A 21,005-nucleotide genomic window follows, 5' to 3' on the forward strand; every position below is an offset into this window, starting at 1 on the left:
AGCTGGGCATGGTGATGTGTGCCTGTACGCCTATGTACTCAGGAGGCTGAGGGTGCATGACACTTGAGCCAGAGCCTTGGGGCCAGTCTGGGTAACACAGTAAGACCCCCACCCCCAACGCACTAAAGCTAAAAAAAAAATCATATATAAAAGCTTTATTCCAAACTGGTCACACTGCATACATTAAAAATGTGCAAGGTTTGGTAGAACTGCTGTATTTTTCCAGTGTGGCCCTTGCAGACTTATGTTTCTTAAATGTTCATAAGCTGCCACTGCTAACAGGAGCTTATCTTCCCAACCTAGATTTTTGTTTTTTGGTGGTGGTGGTATAGGGGTTTGAACTCAGAGCATGCTAGGCAGGAGCTTTACCACTTGAGCCACACCCTCAGCCCTTTTTTTGCTTTAGTTATTTTTCAAGTAGGTCTTCAGGATTTTTTTTTGCCCAGGGCCGATAACCTGCTACCTATGATTCTCCACTCTGGCATAGCTGAGTTGATAGGCATGTGCCAACATGCTCAGCTTTTAATTGGTTGAGAAGGGATCTTAAAACTCCCCTTAACCACTATCCTCCTGGTATCTGCCTTCCAAGTAGCTGGGATTACAGTTGTGAGCCACTGCATCTGGCCCCCTACCCAGTTGACTTCTAATAGATAGTTACTGGAAGACATCACCATTTCACAAGAGCAACTCAACACAGAAGATGTGATGAAAGACATTTTATTTTTCCTACGTAAATCTTAAAATACTTTAATGGAAAACATTTAGTACCGTCATACCACCCTGAATGTCAGTAATACCCCTCAACTTATACACACGAGAACCCAAGCCAAAGGCTAGTCAGCAGTACACGTTTCTTCTCGGTCCTGGTAGTTTTGCACATACAAAATTTTCTGCTGATTTGTTTTAGCAAATAGCAACATAAATTAAAATGTTCATGTTTTCTGCATGACACCTAAAATCCAGTCCTGTATTTATTAGTGTAATTAGAAAAATAAAAGTCTTAAGCATTCCATGGTATGAGTTCATGGTATCAATCCTGTATCTCTTCAACATAAGATCATTTTTAAAAGTCCTACAAAACAACTTTCTGGTTTAATTTGGAAGGTGTAAGACTTGCAATCTAGTAGGATCATAAAGGCAATGTATACATCAGTGATTTAATTTTTACTTGTCTTGGGAAAGTTAATTCCCATTGTCCACTTAATGAAAGTCTTTCAAATATTAATATATTACAGTATTCATAAACATTCTTACATACTCTTGACTCTGATAGAAAGTGAAGCCACAGGAAGGGAAGCACACGTTTCCCGATGTGACCCGATGGCCCATGGGACAAAAGGAACCGGAGCTCACACTTGGAGGGGGGTGGACTGGGAGGGACAACAACTGGTGTGCACACATGCTTCCAGACGTTTCAGACTTCAGCTGAGACCAGCCAGACAATGACAGCTTGTCACGGGACTGGAGCACAAGCTGCATGGCAGGAGACCAGGACAAGGCACGCTTGCACAGGGAGAGGGTTTCAGGAGGAGGAACAGGGAACTCTGGCTCTGTCAGCCTAGGCTCAAGGTTTGAAGCTCCTAGGATATTAGCCTATGGAAATTAGCTAACTTGGTGCAAGTGTTGAAGGGGGAGCACATACCCTGGATAAGGAGGGGAGTAGGGGCATTAAATGTATCAATTTGTTTTGGTACTCAAAACAGTGCTAATTTGATTTCTGTAGTTTTAACCTGTCACGTGCCCTTTCTTACACAACTGTCTGCATACTGTTTCACTGACACACCACTCGACCTCTTTAATGCACTTGGCAATCCATTAATGATGCTGAAGGATTTCCATCCTTAATCCTTCGGTAAGAGCTGCCCAAGTCATCCCCTTACAATACTGTAAACCTGAAGCGGTGAGATGAGAGGCAGATTTACGATAGCTGCTTTGTGGATGTGAATGCAATTCTCATCTGGGGTCTTCACTGTCTTATGCTGGAACACGAACAGTTAACTAGTGACTATTTTAAAACCCGTGTTCCCTAGGTGCACATTTACAAAATGCCATTTCCTTTCCCTTGGTCCCTTCCAGGAAGTCACCTAAGCAGCACTAGCCTGGCCCATCCAGTGGGTGCATCCTACTTAACTAGGTGTAAGGTTCATAGTCTCTTGGAAAAATTTAAAAATGAGATTTTAAAAATGAGATCCATCTAATATAATTTTTAAAGCTCTTAAATAAGTCTTTAAGATACTTGGAACGCATAGTCAGTAAGGTTTTTCTGGTGGCCCACTTTTCACATGTGCTGCAGATGAGCTATTAACTTGCATTCTTTTAGTCAACTGGTAAAGTTTATTTCATTAGCTTAAGTAATTTAAAGCCATTTACTGAACTGTAAATTTCAATCCATTAAAAACTACTACGAGAGCGGTTCTGAGGTATTACTGTGAATTTAATGTGGAGCTGCTACTGTATTTTCATGTGGTATGAAATTGCCTGCCAGGCCTTTTATTAAATGGAGCTATCACTGTATTGATGATGAATGTGTGTACAGCTTTCAGGTTACTCTGCATGTGCATTCAGTGAGCAGTTTGAATGGCTGGACATTTCTAGGCACACCACAATATAGACAGCCCATGACACAGGCCACACAAGCTGAGAAATTTTAGGTGTACAGTGCTGCCTCCCAACCTGCCTTCAGCAGAAACCCAATGTGCACTCAACTCACTTACAAGGAAAGCTAGTGCAAAAAGCATCCAAAGCTTTTGCTTGTCAGCAGGTTAATTTTCTTGTGATTTAAAAAGAGTTATTTTTTTAAAATTCACTTACAAAAATAAATTTCCGTTTGAGACTTAGGTATTTTTGTGGCTTAATTTAGTCGTGATGGCTGCACTATGAAGTCATGGAAAGTGTAGCTGAGAATGTATGAGCTCCAGTACATTTTCTGCTGGCATCTCTGCTGTCACAACTCTTGTCACGGTTAACCAGAATACATTCAGCTACTTGACAAATGTTTAGCTTTCCTTTGTCTGAAAACTTCCACAGAACTTTAATTCTTTGACTTCCATTATGAAAGTGCTAGTAACCCAATACATTCAGTGCATTCACGGCAGGGAATGAAAGCCTGTCACTGGCTCAGGAGACATGGCCCATGACGCTGGGAAGGGCGGGCAGCTCAGAGGAAGCGGTCCCGAGAGGGCACGCAGCTTTACTCAGATGTTCTGCACTATGATAAGGCAGAAGCCCCTATGCAATTCATGTCTCAGAACAAGGATAATTAAAGAATCAGCTGGAGAGGATCAGCAAGTCCCGGGTTTGTGCTGTGAGCCTGGCCCTCCCCAGGCAGCCGGGATGTGGCAGGGCTCTGGACCACTATGTACATTAGATAGGAACACTGTCTCGTGGAAATGCCAATATGACTTACTGCTTAGAACTGTGCTGACATCGATTCCTCTGTCAGACTGGCTTCTCACACGAGAAGCTTTTTGCCTTAGGAAATTATTTAAGGAATAAGGAACTGAACCAAGGAAAAAGGTTCTGGCTTCCACATCTACAAAAGCAATGTTCAGACTGCTGTTTGTCCTCGCTGAGTGCAAACGAGCAACTGGCTGACCTGTCATGTATCATCCACCGATACGAACACAGCATTCAGTCTGTGGAACAAGGTGAAATCTAATGCAAATTCAAGCTTATTAAATAAAACCAGGGGAAGGAGAGACAAATCCAGGTAGTGTTCTCCCCACCAATGCCGCCTCCAGACACAAAAGCAATTGGAAGGCACAGGGCTCAGATCTCATTGATAGTCCTCTCGGAAGGGCAGTACTCTGAGGGGCCTGGGGAGGACATATAGAAAGACTGCGTTTTCCTTTTTAACCGGGCTCTTTTGTTGGCCAACACCAGGCTCCGCCGGCTCGAACTGATGATCTCTGAAATGAACTTTTTGCAGTCTACGCACACCTCCATCGTGCTCCAGTCCTCCATGAACTCTTTGGGAAATTGGAGTTCTTCATCTGATTTGTCCACAGACTTAGATTTTGAGGAGAACCTGAGAAAAAACCCCAAATCACTCAGCAGTCTTACTTATTGTTCTACCAAAACATTAAGAAAAACATGAAAAGCTAAAATTGTTGCCAAAGCATTACGGTGCAGTGGCATGGGTGAGTGAATTAATCAAGTCATACTTTTCTAAGAAGAATTTCTTACTGGAGACTGGTTCACAAATACTTTTTTAGAAAAGAAATCAGAGACATGTTGTATTAAGAAATGACACTAGTCAGGAGCCAGTGGCTCACGTCTGTAATCCTAGCTACTTGGGAGGCTGAGATTGGGAGGATTGAAGTTCAAGGCCAGCCCAGGTAAAGACCTTAAGGATCCCATCTCCAAAATAACCAGAGCAAAATGGACTGGAGGTGTGGCTCAAGTGGTACAGCACCTGCTTTGCAAGTACAAAATCCTCAGTTCAAACCCCAGTCTCCCTGCCACACGCCCCCCCCAAAAAAAAAGAAACCCCACTAAAATAATATTGAAAATCCTTATCCTTTCTGGAATTTTTGGAATAGAGAGCATCTAGAATATTTGCCTGAATATTTAAGATGGAATTTTTACAATTAAATGAGACACATGTACATGTTGTTGTCATCCTCATGGATGACTCAGAAGGACTTGAAGCTCTTTTTCCAGGGATCCTGTGCCATGTGTCCTGATTAAAAACCAAGAATGGCAGGATGGACTACAGGAAACCGAAGTAACTTAATCTTATGACTTTCAGCCTGTCTTCTTGTCATCTGTGTTTTTATCAAATATGTCTCTCCCTTCCCTAACAATTTTCCATATCTGTGTGATTGGTTATTTGGATTCAGAGAGCTGGAGCTAACGGGACCAACACTACCATAAGTGTTTCGGGTAACTTGGGATCACCTACTTACTTTTTAATTTTAATTAACCCAAACAGGAAAGCCACAAGAAAGATCTAGTAGGCTCAGAGTAAGCACAGGAAAGAATAGCTGCTCTGAGCCCCCTGATGGCCCCCCCATCAGTGTTTGTCACAGCGTGGAGTCTCAGAGGACAATGAGCTGAAGCACAGGGTGGCTGTCTGGGCCCAGGTCACATGCCAGGCTCCTGGCTTTCTTACCTCACAGTCCACAGAGCTATGACCCTCTTGGCCCTGCTTGTGTTGTGACCTGAATGGGCCTTCCCCCTGAAGGACCAGCACTAAATGCAAAGGGATTTTGATACTCAGGCATTTTTTTCCCTTAAAAAAATTGCCAGCTCTTGGCATAAAACTTTACTTCTGCCTTTAAACACAGCATTAAATAGACGTATCAAAACTATTGAGAAGGAAAGGATTAGATCTGTTTCATTGAAAACAAGATCAGTTTTAAAGACAACTTTAAAAAGAAACAACAGCTATTTCAAAAGTAGGACAAAATATAAACTATATGATTAAAGTATCCTTTAAGTACCTGGCTGTTAATCCTGAAAAATTACCTTTGAGGAAGTTTTGGAGATTTGTGTGCAAGTCTAAAACTGTATTAAAACTAGTGAACCAACAAGATCCCCTTGAGTTAAACCCTTCCCCCTCTCCACAGTCCTGGAAAACAGAAGCATTTTTATTTCAAAGAGGACTCTTTAAAGAGTCTTCCCTCCCTGGCTCACCTGGCAATACTGCGCAGTGGCCGATGGTGACCAGCAGAGGGCTTTTCTGACCTCGCACAACTGTCCCCTCTTGGCAAGGCAGAAGGTCCCAATGAAAAGATAGGTAGAGTGGAGTATGGCTTGGAGGGCAGCCGCATCTGTTAATCCAAATAAAACTGAGAATGAGTAGGACTGGCAGAGGCAAAGGCAAAACACGGACATAACTATAATTTAACCAAACTTGGCTTACCTTTTTGCAACACTGTGAGCACACAGGCCTGCGTACAAAATCAGAAGCATTACTTTGTGTGACACAAGGAACACGAATGAAGCGTGAAAGAAGGCAGTGCTGCCTGGCTGTGAACTTCTATAACAAATTGCAAACACTCTCTTGTCCTTCTGCCAGAATGTAACAAACTGATTCAGATAATCAACTGTAAAACTTAACTCTCACTTTGTCTCTTATAAAAGGATCAACTTCTGTTTGGAATTTCCTTATTAGTCTGTCCAGGGATCACATGATAACCTGCCTTTTTTCTGTTCAAACATGACATATTAGAATTACTTGTTTAGGTAAAATAAGTAACATATAAGCATTTTTCCAGTTTCAGTAATTGTTGGGCCCACTGTTGAAAAAAAATCAATATTCCTAACTGACAAGGAAGGCACAAGGTTAATACAAAAGAATGGGTAGAAAAATGATGAGACAACAGAAGTAACTGATCCCTCCTCCCTCCTCTAATCCCTCCTGCTTTTTGTTTTTTTGAGTCAGGGTCTTTCTATGTAGCTGGCATTAAACTTACACTCTTCCTGCCTCTGCCTCCCGAGTGCTGGGATTGTAAGCATGTGCCACTAAGTCCAGTGGTGATTAGTATTTCTTTTGTGATTGTTAAATCTAGCTTTTCATCAATTGCAAATACCTTACCTCTTACAGAACTGACAGGTATAAGACCAGGCGAAGAAGGAAAACCTCCGGGTTCGGCAACAGAAGCAGAGCTAAAAAAATACAAAGTGAAAAGGAGAGAAGAGGCAGGGCCAACAGCTCTAGCTCCATGGCTTGATACACTTTACATTCATCTAGGGGGTGTTTCACAGACAGAGGGAAGAAGAGAATTCTGAAATCCTGCCTTTATGTTTGGCACTGTGACACTTACATTCTGACTCTGTTTAATGACAAGTCTCCTTCAAAAGGTTAATAAAAAGGCACAGCACTTGATGTCTGTCTCATCATCATGGAATCAGGAAGGTTCTGAAAAACTCTCCTGTTTCTCAGACACATTTCCTTTACAGATCCCTTAAAAGTGTAATGACACAAATGCAAACATGGCTTTATCATGGTTTTTAGACCTGCTCACCTTTCTCTTGAAATCTGATTTCCAAGAGAGAAGCAAAATACCCCATCTGTGAGGCATAACAGGGGCAGTTTCTATAGTATGAACATATCACCTCCTAAGATCATCTAAAGTCCTACACCACCTGGGTAGCAGACAAGTCTCCTCAGAGACCATGCCTGGGACTGAGCAGTTTTTCATCATTCTGGTCAATCAACTTCAAACAGCTCTACCTTTCCTTTTTTCAGGGCAGTGTAGATGTCCTTATACTGTTGGTATTTTTCCAGCTCTGCCTTCACCAGGACCTGACGAATATGCATCACTTCCTCCACAGTAAGAGCGAGGCATTCCACTGGGTAGCAGAATTCCTCCTGAAATTCAAAGAACCACATGAATAAGAAGTTCACACCCTGTGCTCTGAAACTGTGAAACTTCTCTTCAGACCATACACCTGGTTAGTAGCTTCAGAGGGGAAAAGAACTTCCCATGATCACTGGGGCAGAGCTGGCTCCTTCTGGGGACCACACCGTTTCTAAGTGCACCAACACTACAGGTGGCAGAAAACAGGGCCCTGTGAAATGCTGCAGCTTACTGAAATTTCCAGTAAATGAAAGTTCCTCACATTTGTTCAGATGTTTTGCCTCTAATAACAGTTCCTTTAAACGGAGATCTGCTTGAAATCTTGAAAACAATTCTGTTGTTCTAAAGCAATTTTGTGTTGGTTTTCTCCTGTGACTATGCACAGACATTAGAGCTGTGCATTAGTCTGGTAGACAGACTGCAAAGCCACAGCACTGGTCCTCTTTTCAAAACTGGTTCGTGGTACCCAGAATGGCCAAGAGAAGGTGGTTAGTACTTTGTACTGACAAGCATTGTTTAGTGATCAGTTACATCAGCACTTGTGTTATGAGTGGAACTGGAACAGGAAACCATGAGCGGGTTCACTCCCAAAGGCCCCCCTCCAGATTTCCCTTACTATTTTTCAATCACTGCTGCCTGTTCAGTCAGCCCTGGAAAGATGCGGAGACACTCAGAAAAATTTCGTAATAAATATTTATGTTGGCTGTCTTATGTTAATGGCTTTCCTAAAAACAGCTGTGGAAGATGATGATGTAACTGATCCCACTGAATAAGAGCCTCACACCCATCCGTTCTCCATCCGGCCCACTCTTGATTGGTGGATCTAAGAGAAAGACAGAACGGTCTTGTGCATTCGGGTCCTGCCAGGCTTCAAGGGGCCATTGTGGTGCAGTGACACTGAAACTGAATGTTCTCAGTACAAACACATTATAATTCACTCCCACACACACAATAGCACTGCTCCCAGGCATTCTGGAACCAAGCAAGCCAAAGGGGAAAGCACATGACTTTGAACACAGTCAGTTTATGGAGTTTTAACATTCAGTTCTGTCTTTCAATCAGAGGAAAACAAAAATAAATCTAGACTGCAAACTTCACAAACATTAGCATTTACTAAAAAAAGAAGTCTGACCAACTGCTTTTTACTAAAAATCAATACAAAATCATCTCTGTTCAAACCAATTTAAGGATGACTAATTTGGCTTAAAAATGCTCTGGAAAAAACCCTGCAATTGAATTTTTAAGATGAGGAGCCTGTTAGTATGTGGACAGCAGGAATTTTTCAGAAAGATTACATCATTTGCTCTAATAAGCCCAAAATACTTTTTGTTTTGTTTTTTAAATCATCCACCACAGTTTTCTTTCAATGGGAACGGCTTTCAGAGTGGACAAGATTAAAGTGGTGTGCTCAATATCTGTTCTGTTTTGCTCCACTCTGACAACAGAGAGGACTGTCAAGTAGGAACAGTGAACTGCCTTTCTGCAGGTCAGGCCATTAAAGCTGTGCACTAAATAGGAGTGCTGACTAAGCACATCTGAGTGACAGTTTTTAACTTGTGCCAGAAAAAAAGACTCTCCTATCACAACTTTCATTCATCACTGACGAGTTGATTGCTAAACTGTGGCAAAATAATGTACCAATCTAGCAAACAACCAGGTAACCAGATTTGTTACTGGGCAGGCCAGAAAAGTAAGCAAGTAGTACCAATTTCCTCAACTTTATGACTCGCACACCTGGCTGCTAAGCAATTCAGGTAGAGATAATTCCTTTTTATTTGTGGGGATATACTACCACATGTGGAAAACCTGACAGCGTGCTCTTCCCACTCTTCAGTCGTAAGTCACAAAGGGCCTCAACTTCCTGCTTTGAACCGCTGTAAATCTAGTACTTCATAGGATATAAGAACTGTGGGTTTTGTTTCTTTGTTCTTATTCTTTTAAAATTTCAGTCAGACTACCCTTTAGTTAAATAATGTCTACCAAGTCAAATGCTAATGTTTTAATTCTGGAGTTTTCCTAAGGACAACAAGACTTTAATGCAACACGAAATAAAATGATAAAGTTACTAGAATAGATTTAATTATTTGTTTCCAATTGAGAAAAATATTAATTTAGCATTCCCAAATCCAAATCACACTTTAACAGATCTTGTTAAGCTGCTAACAATCCAACTGTGAAGAGCAGCCAGGATTCTGATGTGTGCGAGAGTCTTGCCCACCAGGACATTGCAGTGGGCGCTCAGCCCAGCCAACAGGCTAGACTGGACAAGTGGACGAGGACTGCAGAGCCTAACTCCATCTCCCTTGCTGCTGTGTTCCAATGTGACTCCAAAATTTGGGAGAGGGAAGCTAACTCTTCAAGGGCTTTAGGGAGATTATGGTGTGCATGGGGAAGGCATGTCTTTGGGGCTCATTTGTATGCATGCCACTAAGCTGCTGAGCTTTAGTGGATATTCTGGTTTTAAAGAGGGGTCAGAATTAGGCAGCACAGAGATGAGACAGCAGAGTGTAAAACTTTGGTTTTAACTGGGCCACAGAGAAATAGAGGATACATCTTTTATGTAATAGTCTTGATTAGCAAAAACTTCAAACATAAGTAGCAATTGTCCAAAACAATCATTGGTTTTCAAGTTTTTAATAAACCAAAGGGAGGCAAATTTAAAGAAAAATAGCAACCATTAAATTTAATTACTCTTCTTTTTTTTTCCAAATTCAACTTTAAAATTCAGAGTGAATCCTGTGAACTTCCTATAGAGATCTCTATCTGGGGGCACTGATAATAAAATGTCAGCATGTAAGACTGACAGGAATTAAAGAGCCATCCCTGCACCCAACTGTTTTGCCCAGTGGACAGATCTAAACTAGGAGAAAGGACCAGACTTCATGACAAATAACAGAGCAAGGAATGTGCGTCTCATTTACATTGGGAGCCTCCTTTCTACATCAAGATGAGTAACAGAGAACAACAAAGAGCCCAGCTGCTGGGTCATCTGTTCAAGAAATGAGGATCTTGAAAAGCCAGCCCTGCTACACTGGAGCAGAGGCCTTGATGTGGTCCTTCAAAGGAGAAGGTTCAGATAATAATGTATTATTCTGTGAAAAAAATCCTCAGAAAATTAAGAAAATACAGGTATTTAAAGTGCTTTAAATAACCACACCAAAAAAAAAAAAAACTTACTTTCTACAGAGAAGAAACATCCTGACCTTTACACAATGCATTTAACAGAAGCTGGGAACAGGCAAGTTTCTTGAGTCCAGGGGTGATAGACCCTGTGGTAGGGCACACAGGAAGTGGTAGTAATGTACCTGCACCTATAGGGACAGGTAGGTGGTTTGTTGTGGCTACCTGGTCTTCGGGAGGCTGCTCTGCCAGCTTAGTGAGCAAACTCTCCTGGTGGCAGGGGAGAGCAAACTCTCCTGGTTTGTGTCAGGGCAAAGCACCTGAGCCTTCGGAGGACCTCCTGCCAGGGAGATAGGTGTGGTACTGCCTCCCTGCTGCCAGTGAGTCACTCCCAGAGACAGATGCCCACGGGCCTCTCTAATGTGATGCTGCATTTTGAGTTTGTTGTCCTTTCAGTAATTTCTCTCTCAAATGAGATCATGGCATGATCTATGTATCCTATAAGACAGGAATCAATGATCAGAAGCGAAAGGCCTGTCTGAGCTGTTAATTCTTGCAGAGTGCAGTAGCTGAGGTATCACTGTTGAAGAGATACAGAGTAAAGTAATTCCCAGAACTGGCAGAAAGAGGCCAACCTTTGAGGATTTCCACCTGCTGGTGAAAGCTCTCTCACACAGATAATACATAGCCCCTGCTACCCCAAACATGGCTGCTTCAAAAGGATGAGAGCTGAGCAGAGAAGCTGTTTGTATGGTAGAGAAAAGTGGTCGAAAGGGCGTCCTTGGCCATACACTGGTTATCCTAGGAACCTGAACAACAGAAGGGAAAAAGAAAATGGCAAGGGGAAAGAAAAGGAGAAAATAATGCTGAACACAAGTGACCTACAAACAGCAATTACAGATCATGAAAGAAAACAAAACAAAACACCGTAAGAATGCTCATGGTCCAGGCTGACGTCTGCGTGCATTCGTATAAATCAGAAGTCAAATCAAGAGGTCACATCCAGGAGGCTCTGGGTGTTCATACAGCAAGACTTAATTTAGGACTGTCCTAACTTGGTGGTCTTGTGAGCACTCTGTCTCACAAATGGAGCTCGCTGGGATATAGGGCCGAGGTTTTTGGTTCCTATGCCCAAGAAGGCAGGGGAACGTGCACCATACAGCTACCTGCTCCTGTGGGATCCTGGGAAGGTCATTAAAGACAACTCGCCTTTCACCTGATGGGCAACCATCCCCCCATCATTTGACCAAATTTTAAATATTCTAGGGAGAGGGATAAAGACAAAATAAAATAAAAATTAACATCAATGAAAACATTCCTGCCATTTTCAGTTGAGGATTTACAAACACAGAATGATTCCTTGTTTTCTAAAATGTAACTGAAGGTTTAAATTAAAAAACAGAATTTTTAAAAACAGCATTTACTAAGTAGAGGACACTATTATAGAAGTATGATTTTACAGATTTCCCAAGATGAGCTACTAGTGAGAGGTTTGGACATTTGTCCCAGCTGGTGCCCCAAGGCACTAGGGAGCTGTCCCCAGGCAAGGACTCCCCCTCCTGGTCTTTCAACCTGCATGCCTATGTGTGGTCCATGCTACTTCCACTGCCTGCTCCTGGGATCCTTCTCAGAGACTGCAAATTAGTTTTTCCTTGCTCTCCTCCTTCCTGCTCCACAAGGGAACAGCTCATGGTGTGACTGAGCACACACCAAAAGCTTTGCTTCATCAGGAAACAGACTTCCTGGACCCTTGATATGGCCAAAAGTCTTGGCTAACTTCTATTATTAGATGAAACTATTTTGCAGTAGATCAATAGTTCCTTTACAGTGATAATTTTAAAGTCTGATTTGAGGCTAATCTCAATAATGACATTACATGATCACAAAGGCCAGGAGTGGAGGTGAATGATAGTCTGACTTCTAGGAAAAGCTGTATAAAGAGAAAGATATCCTAATTATTATGTAACTTATGGAAAAAAACCATGAAGGAGCTCCCTCATATATTTTTAAGCTATGACAACAACTGAGTATTTTGGTAAAGCAGTAATTTATTCACATTAGTGAAAGTTTTTAGATTTTAAGTTGGTGCTTGTTTCGTCAGTTGTTTTTCTGTAAATAAACCATTGATAAAACTGTATTTCATCAAATAGCAGTGTCTCAGTGATTCTTTAGGGAGTGAGAAGAACCCTATGAGGATGGTCATAAAATCACTAATTCCTTAACTGGTTATTTGGAAATGGAGGTGACTGATCAAATGTCAATACCCTAAGCTCTGTTCAAACTCCCAGTCTTCACAGGAGCCAAACCATCCTGTACTTTGAGTGAGGACACCTGGTGTTGCTTCATTTGAAACCCTGATGACTCATCACAATTAAAAAAATGGACATAAGCATATTCTAGTAATTTTTATGTATAAATATTGGAAAAATATTAGATATTAGGTTGTGGGCAGAATATTGATTGAAGCCTTGCATATGACTCTGGGGTTTGCACTCAGGGCCTAGTGCTTGCTAGGCAGGCCACACAACCAGCTCTGAAGCCTTGTATCTTGCCTGCAAACGTTTCTGAAGTCAAGTGGGGTACAAAAGAGTCTGCAGATTTCTTTTAGTTGGTGGATCTACTAACTGTTCCTAGAAGGGCCTCAAAGGGCCATGCCACTGTCTTGAGAAAAAAGTAGCCACTATAAGAAAATAGCAAAAAGCATTAAACCAGTCCAAATAGCCACTCTGTCCCAACATCACAAGATACAATAGAAAAAAAAATGTACACTGTTTATACATGGATCAAATTTTTCTGTCCTCTGTAGTTCACTAATAAAATCGTTTAGTGTAGTCAGACTTTGCTAAGGGTTTTTTGATCGGTTTTTAACAATTTTAAATGGATTACTATCAACAAAGATGAAAACATTTCTTTCACAATATATCCATTGATAAATCTGAAAAAAAAATGCTCAGAATGAACTAAGTCTGGTTGGGTATGGTTACAGCCTATTTTTCAAAGTTCATTTTAACCTTTGGGAGGTTTCTCCTTTCCATTTCGAAAGAAAGCTGGTGATTCTAAGTCTTCCAACCTTGTGGTACTTACCAGAGAGCGGGAACTCTGCCTGGATGGTGGCAGAAACTGTCGCACATTAGTAGGCGTTTCCTTCTCAATGGAATGTCGTCTCTGAGGTGGCTGCCGTCTTTCTGGCTGAGGTGTTGATGATATGGGCAAGAATTTTGGAGGTTCTAAAGATTTAATAAATGAACTCTAAATAAATGAACTCTCTTACAAAGTAAAAATCTTAGATTGTGAATTTTCTAACAGGAAACCCTTTGTCATTTGTGATGAATGCTGCCTCAAAGAAGTGCTTATTCCACTGCAGAGATATTTTAAGGTGGTAATGGTAAGTAACTCTGAAGGGGTGACTGAGGATTTTTTTTTTTCATTTTTCTTTTATTATTCATATGTGCATACAAGGCTTGGTTCATTTCTCCCCCCTGCCCCCACCCCCTCCCTTACCACCCACTCCACTCCCTCCCTCTCCCCCCACTCCCTCAATACCCAGCAGAAACTATTTTGCCCTTATTTCTAATTTTGTTGTAGAGAGAGTATAAGCAATACTAGGAAGGAACAAGGGTTTTTGCTGGTTGAGATAAGGATAGCTATACAGGGCATTGACTCACATTGATTTCCTGTGCGTGGGTGTTACCTTCTAGGTTAATTCTTTTCTGAGGATTGTTAATAGAAAATCTTTGCAAGACAAACTTGCTACAGAAATAGCAAGAAGCCAGCATAGTGGTGCACCCCTGTAATCCCAACTACTTGGGAGGCAGAGGCAGAGGATCTTGAATTTGAGGCCAGCCAGGGCAAAGTTAGCAACACCCCATCTCAAAAACAAAATCCAAGTCACATGCCAGTGGCTCATGCCTGTAATCCCAGTTACTGAGGCAGAGATCAGGAGGATCACTGGACAAATAGTTCTTGAGACCCTATCTCAAAAAACCCTTCACAAAAAAGGGCTGGTGGAGTGACTCAAGGTGAAGGTCCTGAATTCAAGCCCCAGTACTGCAAAAAAAACCCCAAAAAAACCAAAAACCCAATAAAGAGCTGGGAGTCTGAGGCTCAAGCAGGACAGCACTTGCCTAGCATGCCTGAGGCATGGTTCAACTCCCAGTGATGAAAAGAAAACAAAAACAAGGAAGACACTCTGGCTGACTCAGGAGGCAGAGAGCAGGAGGATCATGGTTCAAAGCCAGCCCGGGCAAACAAAGACCCTATCTTGGCGGAGTGGCTCAAGTGGTAGATCACCTGCCTAGCAAACGTGCGGCCCTGATGTCCTGTTTCCAGTTCAAGTTCACATATAAAAATGCACGGTAAGTACAGCATTTGATTCGTACATACAAATACCCTATTTACCTTCCATAAAATTTTACAACTAAAGTCTCAAACATTATTTTAAAAACTAGGAAGTGTGTATTCTGTATGGTTCCAAAGACTCCCAAATCATGCCAAAATTCACATTCTTCCTTACCAAGCTAAAATATGAAAACTCTTCTTTCTGTATGTTTATTAAGACATTTCATTTTTTTCTTAGGTTTAAATAAAATTAAACTGTATCTGGTAAAACAAAAACCCCAGCTTTGATGTTAACACCATGTCTTTGTTCTCCTCTGCCTAGCAGGTCCCTCCACCCCCCTGAGGTGCTGGGGATCAGAAGCAGGACCTGTGCCAGGCAAGCACTCTGGGTTTCTCTAGCCCTTCCTAACACTGTTTTAAAAGAGAATTTTTAGTGTTTCAATAGGTCTGGATTCTCCTTTTGAAAGCATAAGGAGGATATAGGAAATAAATTATGCCACCAGAGTTTTTATTTAGTACATCGTCCTACACTATTTTTGCTGCTTCAGTGCACTGGGGAGGAAAGTGAGAGTCAACAGAGTTAAGTGGGATTTTCATCTATTTGAGGTCCCCTCAAGAGAAACTACTAAAGGAAAACAAAGTACGTAATTTCCACAGCCAAGAGAAGATGTAGAAACCCATTATGTGATTTAATTGGGTCTCTATAATATTTAATGTGCCTGGCCAAACACTAATTACAGAAATAACAAGGCCAGCTCCCATTGTTTTTGATATAATCTGTTTAATAGAAAAATAAAATAATTGTGAAGAATTGTAATATGTCGTGTGTGTGAGAAATCAAGTCAATGTTCTAAGAATGGTTAATACAGAGTTAAATTTTTAATACTTCATAATAATTGCATAAATGAAAAAATATTGCTAAAAGCCTTCAGAAATCCCTTAATTTCAGATGCCTGTGCTCAGTCTGTCATCTTGGAGTTACGTGTTTTTACTAGCTTTGTGTATGTGGGTATGGTTGTGTGTGTGGTAGGTCAAATGGGTGGGGAACAAATACGATTATTTAGGGCTTCTAAGCTTAAATTCAGACAAGGAGGTAATTAATCTAAAACACACACACTGTTGACGTACTTCTTCTATTATCTATACGTTATCTACCAACACGAATGTGTCTGATCCACTCTAAGTTAAGAACCTAAGGCTGGTTATCAGTTTAGTCTTACCTGTGGAGGCAGTCTAGGAATATAACTGAGTACATCTGCTCCTGACAGTGAACTGTTAGGATCAGATGGGCACGGTGGCTCATATCTGTAATTCTAGTTCCTTGGGAGGAAGAGATTGAGTGGATTGCAGTTTGAGGCCAGCTAAGGCAAAAAAAGTCAGGTAGACCTCTTCTCAACTAATAAGCCACGCATGGTGGTATGCATCTGTAATCAAAACTACACAAGAGACCTTAGGCAGAAACTTGAGACCCTATCTGAAAAAAAATTTACTCCAAAAGGGCTGGGGCCCTAGCTCAGTGGGTAGTGTGACTCTAGCAAGTGTGAGGCCCTAGGTTCAAACCCCATTATGGGAAGAAGAAGAAAAGAAATCAACTGTCAGGGTTTTTCTGGATTTTGGCAGTACTGGGATTTGAACTCAGGCCTTGCACTTGCAGCACTTGCTCTTGTTATACCCAAATGACCAGGGCACTATGGGAGACTTCTAAGTGAAGCATGTGTCCTCAGGTATTTGCACCACGGTACTCACTCTTCCTGGTGCACATCGCCTCCAGTACCGGGTCCTCGAGGAAGGAAGGAGACACACTGCTGCTGCTGCTGGACTTGTGCAGAGTTTCCTCCTAAGAGGGAGAGATTCTCAGCTTTAGTGCTCCTGTGCTGCTTCACAACATTTAACAACTATTAAACCATATGCCAACACAGGCACCAGATTGTATTGTCAAAGGATCTAGACAAATTAGAAAGGGTCTAAAAAACTAGGCAGGTCTGGGTTTGTGTCCTGGCCTGGCCCCACTGGAGTAAAAGGACATTGGGCAGGTTTCCTATCTGAGACTCATCATTTGTGAAAGAGGATATAATAATACCATTTTCCCATGTTATTGGAAGAATTCATGGAGAGGAAGAATGCACTCAAATTGCTCAGCACACTACCTGGCTCACAGCTGAGGTTACTATTGTAACAAGGAGAATGTTTAACACATTTATGAAAATAATAGATTGTGAACCTTGTTTATTGCTATATACTTAGTAACAAGCCCATCATTTAGTAAGTAGTGAATAGATAATGGCTGAATGAATGGATGAAAGTTAACATTTACAGAAATGTCAGGAGTCTAGGAAAATGTCTACATTTGTCAAGTAAAATTAAGTTCCTAATACATTAATTTGTTTTAGACTAAACTTGAATGAGGTATAATATTTATTCATGAAACATAAACTCTCTACTTTGTGACAGGAGATACATATTAGAAAGAAGACAACTACGTTCCTTCCACTATAATGCCTATAGAACACTGCTACATTATTTCTAAAACCAGAAGGGAGAAAATTAGGTAAATATACTCATCTATGACCATGTGAGATAAATAGTGAAGATTCTCTTTGACTTTCTTAGCTAAGGTGGTGTTAAGAGTTAATTAGCCATTCACTAAAAACTGGCCTCTCCTAAATTAAGCTTCTGCTGAGCTACTAGTTTCAAACAAGTACAATGTAAAGATCTGGTCAAAGCACAGAAGAAAAAGGCGGTGTAAAGCACACAGTTCAAACAAATAAGCTTTAACAGTGACTGCCACACTCTTCGGACTTACCATGGAGAAAAATAAAGCAATTAGCAAGGCCTGTATTCCAGATATGGTGGAGGTCATACAAATCTAACAAAGTTTGGAAGTGATTAGAATGATCTCCTTCTGTTTTTGAAAGGTCAAAAGGAAACATGAGTCAGGATTATCTCTTAGGGAAAAAAACACAGGAGTCACATGCATGATGGCTTCCTGGGAGATGGGTGCCAATTCTGATTAAAACAGGGTAGTGCGTCGGCTTCCTCCTGTACTCCAGACCGCCTTGTTCAGAAACACATTTTAAAGTCTACTTTCACCTTGTTACCTCTGTTACTGTTAAGAGAGAAACATATTCTTCTGTACTCATAGGTGGAACCTAGTTGTACAATACAACTTGTCTATAATACATCCTTCTATAAGAAAGGACTCTCTAAATAACTACATCTGTCAGGATGAAATCTTTGTTAAGCAAACATTTTTTGATCACTAATTCTATATGACAAATGTTAAAATTCCAAGGGAAATTGAACAAGGGGCGGTGTCATGGTGGGCGGTTGAGGTGGGGGAGTCAGGCTCACTGCTGCTACCCCTGTGCTAACAGCTTGTTGTCCGAGCTGCTACTGTTCAGACTTACTTCGTACTTGTGTCCCTCTGTGTTCACATGGACCTTGAGAAGGAGAGCTGTGTGGGAGTGTTGCTGGAGGGGCTCTTACCTAATTCTCAGGGAAGCCCTGGAAAACCTCAAAGTGGATTTTCTACCAACACTTCCAAACCTTAAAATAGCTACTCAGTGTTCAGTGGTCTTGAAAATCCTTTGAAGAAACAAAACAACATAATCATTGTGCCCTGGTGAGCCAGCAATACTCCAGTGAGTCAGAAGAGCCTAACACTTGACTTCACATTTCTGAGCGTCCTTTGCCATCTAGAAAGTGGCCCTTTCCGGGTCTAAGTGTCAACTGAAACTAAGCATCCTTCCTGAATTCCCCCTTACAAAATAATGCTAAAATTGACAGATATGGCAGATGGTAGGGTGGTGCATGCCTATAATCCTAGCACTTGGGAGGCTGAGGCAGGAAGATCATGAGTTTAAGGTTGGCCTGGAGTATACAGTGAGATCCTGTCTCAAAAAAATTATGGATATAGTCTAGGGAATTTAGAATCTGTTTTGGTAAATTTAAAGGTGGACTTCTGATTTTCCCCTGAATAGTTTTATTCCATTCTTTAAGACTAGACTTAAGTAAGAAAGGGGAACATTATTGAGTACTAGATTTTTGGTACTCAGAAGCTGCATTCTCCACTTAAAAAAACACACACACAAAAAAAAACCACACAAGAAAATCACACAATCATTCATTTTTAAAGTGTGTGTTTAAGGTACAGTACTGCTATGTAGCCTAGGCTGGTCTCAAACTCAGGATCTTCTAGCTTCAGCCTCCCCAGTGCTGTGAGGCTCTTAAAAATGCTTTTGCTAAAAGGAAATGACTAAGGTTTGATGTGAGAATCTGATGTACCTTGATTTACAACATGGAGATTAAAATGTTGTAAGTGTAAAGAATTCTTTCATTTTTATTTTTTACATCGCTGGGAAAAACCCAAAGACTGAGTATGCTAATCAAGTACATGCTACTATGTTATATTCCCCACCCCTTATAAACAATTGTTTGACATTTGAAATTGCTTCCCAGCAGTTATTGCCATACCCATATTTCTGACTACTTGAAAACTAATATTCTCTAGGGTCCTGACCCTAAAGATCACAAAGACACCTGAGGTCCAGGGAATTCTGAAAGTCTGGTCTCTGAGCAAGACATGCATGTACAGGTGTCCATGTGTGTGCACACAGACTCCTGCTGTGCTTGCTGTCCCATGTCTGTTCCTGTGCACTGACCACTTTTGCTGGCTCAGGGTTCTGATGTGTCTTCCACATCCCAAGAACATCAGTGTCTTCTGCCTGGCCTGGTCTCCAAAACCTGCTTGTTTGTGCTGGCTGATGCAAGGAACTGGTTCTGACACTCAAAGGACTAGGTGTTCTCTAGGTGAGAACTGTGGCTGCAGGAGAGCTGCCTACACCCAGGCTTTATTCCCGGGTGGCATTGTTGCCCGAAGTTGCCAGTATGGGTACCCAACTCACTTCACAGGAGCGGCAACCTTCCTTTTTCTGAAAAAATGTCCAGGGATGCTCCTGACACAGCTCCTTTGCTTTCCTTTGTTACCAAAAGCTTTGAAATCCCAGCAACCGAAACTTATTTTTCATTTTAAAAAAGTTGCTTGAGATAGGCTAAAAGAAGTAGCTAAATATAAGCTGCATTTCCAGGAACAGACAAAAGGCCTAGTTAATAGAGACTCTGCTACTAAAATATCAGATGGCTTTAACTTGGTCTTTAGCTTTACTGGGGGCTGAGTTTTCTCACTATAAGTAGATGGTGTACAAAATTTCTCAGGCCCCTCCCAATTAAATTTTTTTGTTTTAAATTCAGGCATTCTCATACACTACTGGTTGGAATATTCTCAAGTTCATGAGATACACAGACTTTGGAGTTACATGTGGGTTTCCAGTCTGACTATATCATTTCCTAACTCTACTGTTCCTTTGTTATTTAAGTGAAAAGTGAAAGATCATAAAATTCGGAAAGAAACCATGGTACCCTTACTGTTTTTATAAGGATAAAAATCACCTTCTAAGGTCTTTGTGAAGTCAAATTACTATCTAAATTCCAGCCCAGAGTTAGCTCACTAAGAAGTAGCTACTAGAGTTCTCTTTAAGGAACCTGACACTATGCATCAAAAGCTATAAAAATGTGTATTCTTTCACTTTGAAAGTTCAATTCTAGAAATATTCTGGGAACCAACTCAGTTCAAAAGTTTAACATAAGGATGCCTACAACACTACTGTTATTTATAATGGCAGAAAACGGGAAACTAACTAAATGTTCCCACATAGGGACTGGGTGAATAAAATGTGGTAAATTACTATGATGGACGCCACTCAGACAGTAGGCATCACGACAAGGACACTGAATCAGAAGAGAATGTGCTCATGGTATTTTGTTAATTAAAAAACACTGGTTAGTTCTGGTTCGGGCAAAATGACAGATTAGATAACCTATTTCTAAGCCTTAAAAAGAAGTGTTGTGCTTTTGGGTCACTCCCAATGGACAAGTTTAATACCTGGAAATGTCTAAATCCCACAAATGGGTCAAAACTAACTGGCCAATGTTGATGAGTCAGTACTAGGGGGCCAAGTTTGACAACTAGAAACTTTCAAAAGACATCAACTTCAACTTGTAGCTAATGCTTATTTTGACTGGAGATTTAAATGTACAAAGCTACTAAGTCCAAGAGAAAAAAATCAATTTGCCACTTTGGCAAATGAAGTTCTTACTTAACAGGAAGGGAAAAATGCATTTCCCTGATTGTTCATGGACTCATAAACTTTGGGCATTAAGAACATTTAAAAGCAAGTCAGT

General features: G+C 41.1%; 1 protein-coding gene across 5 annotated transcripts in view; it reads right to left on the reverse strand.

The window, feature by feature from the left end:
- Positions 1 to 701: 701 nt before the first annotated feature.
- Positions 702 to 21,005, reverse strand: part of Spire1 (spire type actin nucleation factor 1) — a 160,826-nt gene continuing 140,522 nt past the window's right edge. For 3 of the 5 annotated variants that reach the window (XM_020178965.2, XM_074070366.1, XM_074070368.1), the window contains 8 exons: positions 16,512 to 16,602; positions 13,512 to 13,654; positions 11,063 to 11,236; positions 7,181 to 7,318; positions 6,542 to 6,612; positions 5,867 to 5,894; positions 5,638 to 5,774; positions 702 to 4,027 (listed from right to left, as the gene is read on the reverse strand). In XM_020178965.2, the coding sequence (XP_020034554.1) occupies positions 3,769 to 4,027; positions 5,638 to 5,774; positions 5,867 to 5,894; positions 6,542 to 6,612; positions 7,181 to 7,318; positions 11,063 to 11,236; positions 13,512 to 13,654; positions 16,512 to 16,602 (1,041 nt within the window). In that variant the 3' untranslated portion in view covers positions 702 to 3,768. The remainder of the gene's footprint in view (positions 4,028 to 5,637; positions 5,775 to 5,866; positions 5,895 to 6,541; positions 6,613 to 7,180; positions 7,319 to 11,062; positions 11,237 to 13,511; positions 13,655 to 16,511; positions 16,603 to 21,005) is intronic. The other 2 variants (XM_020178964.2, XM_074070367.1) reach the window with 1 other exon arrangement.

Source organism: Castor canadensis, chromosome 4 (genome assembly GCF_047511655.1).
Source record: "Castor canadensis chromosome 4, mCasCan1.hap1v2, whole genome shotgun sequence".
Taxonomy (NCBI): Eukaryota; Metazoa; Chordata; class Mammalia; order Rodentia; family Castoridae; genus Castor; species Castor canadensis.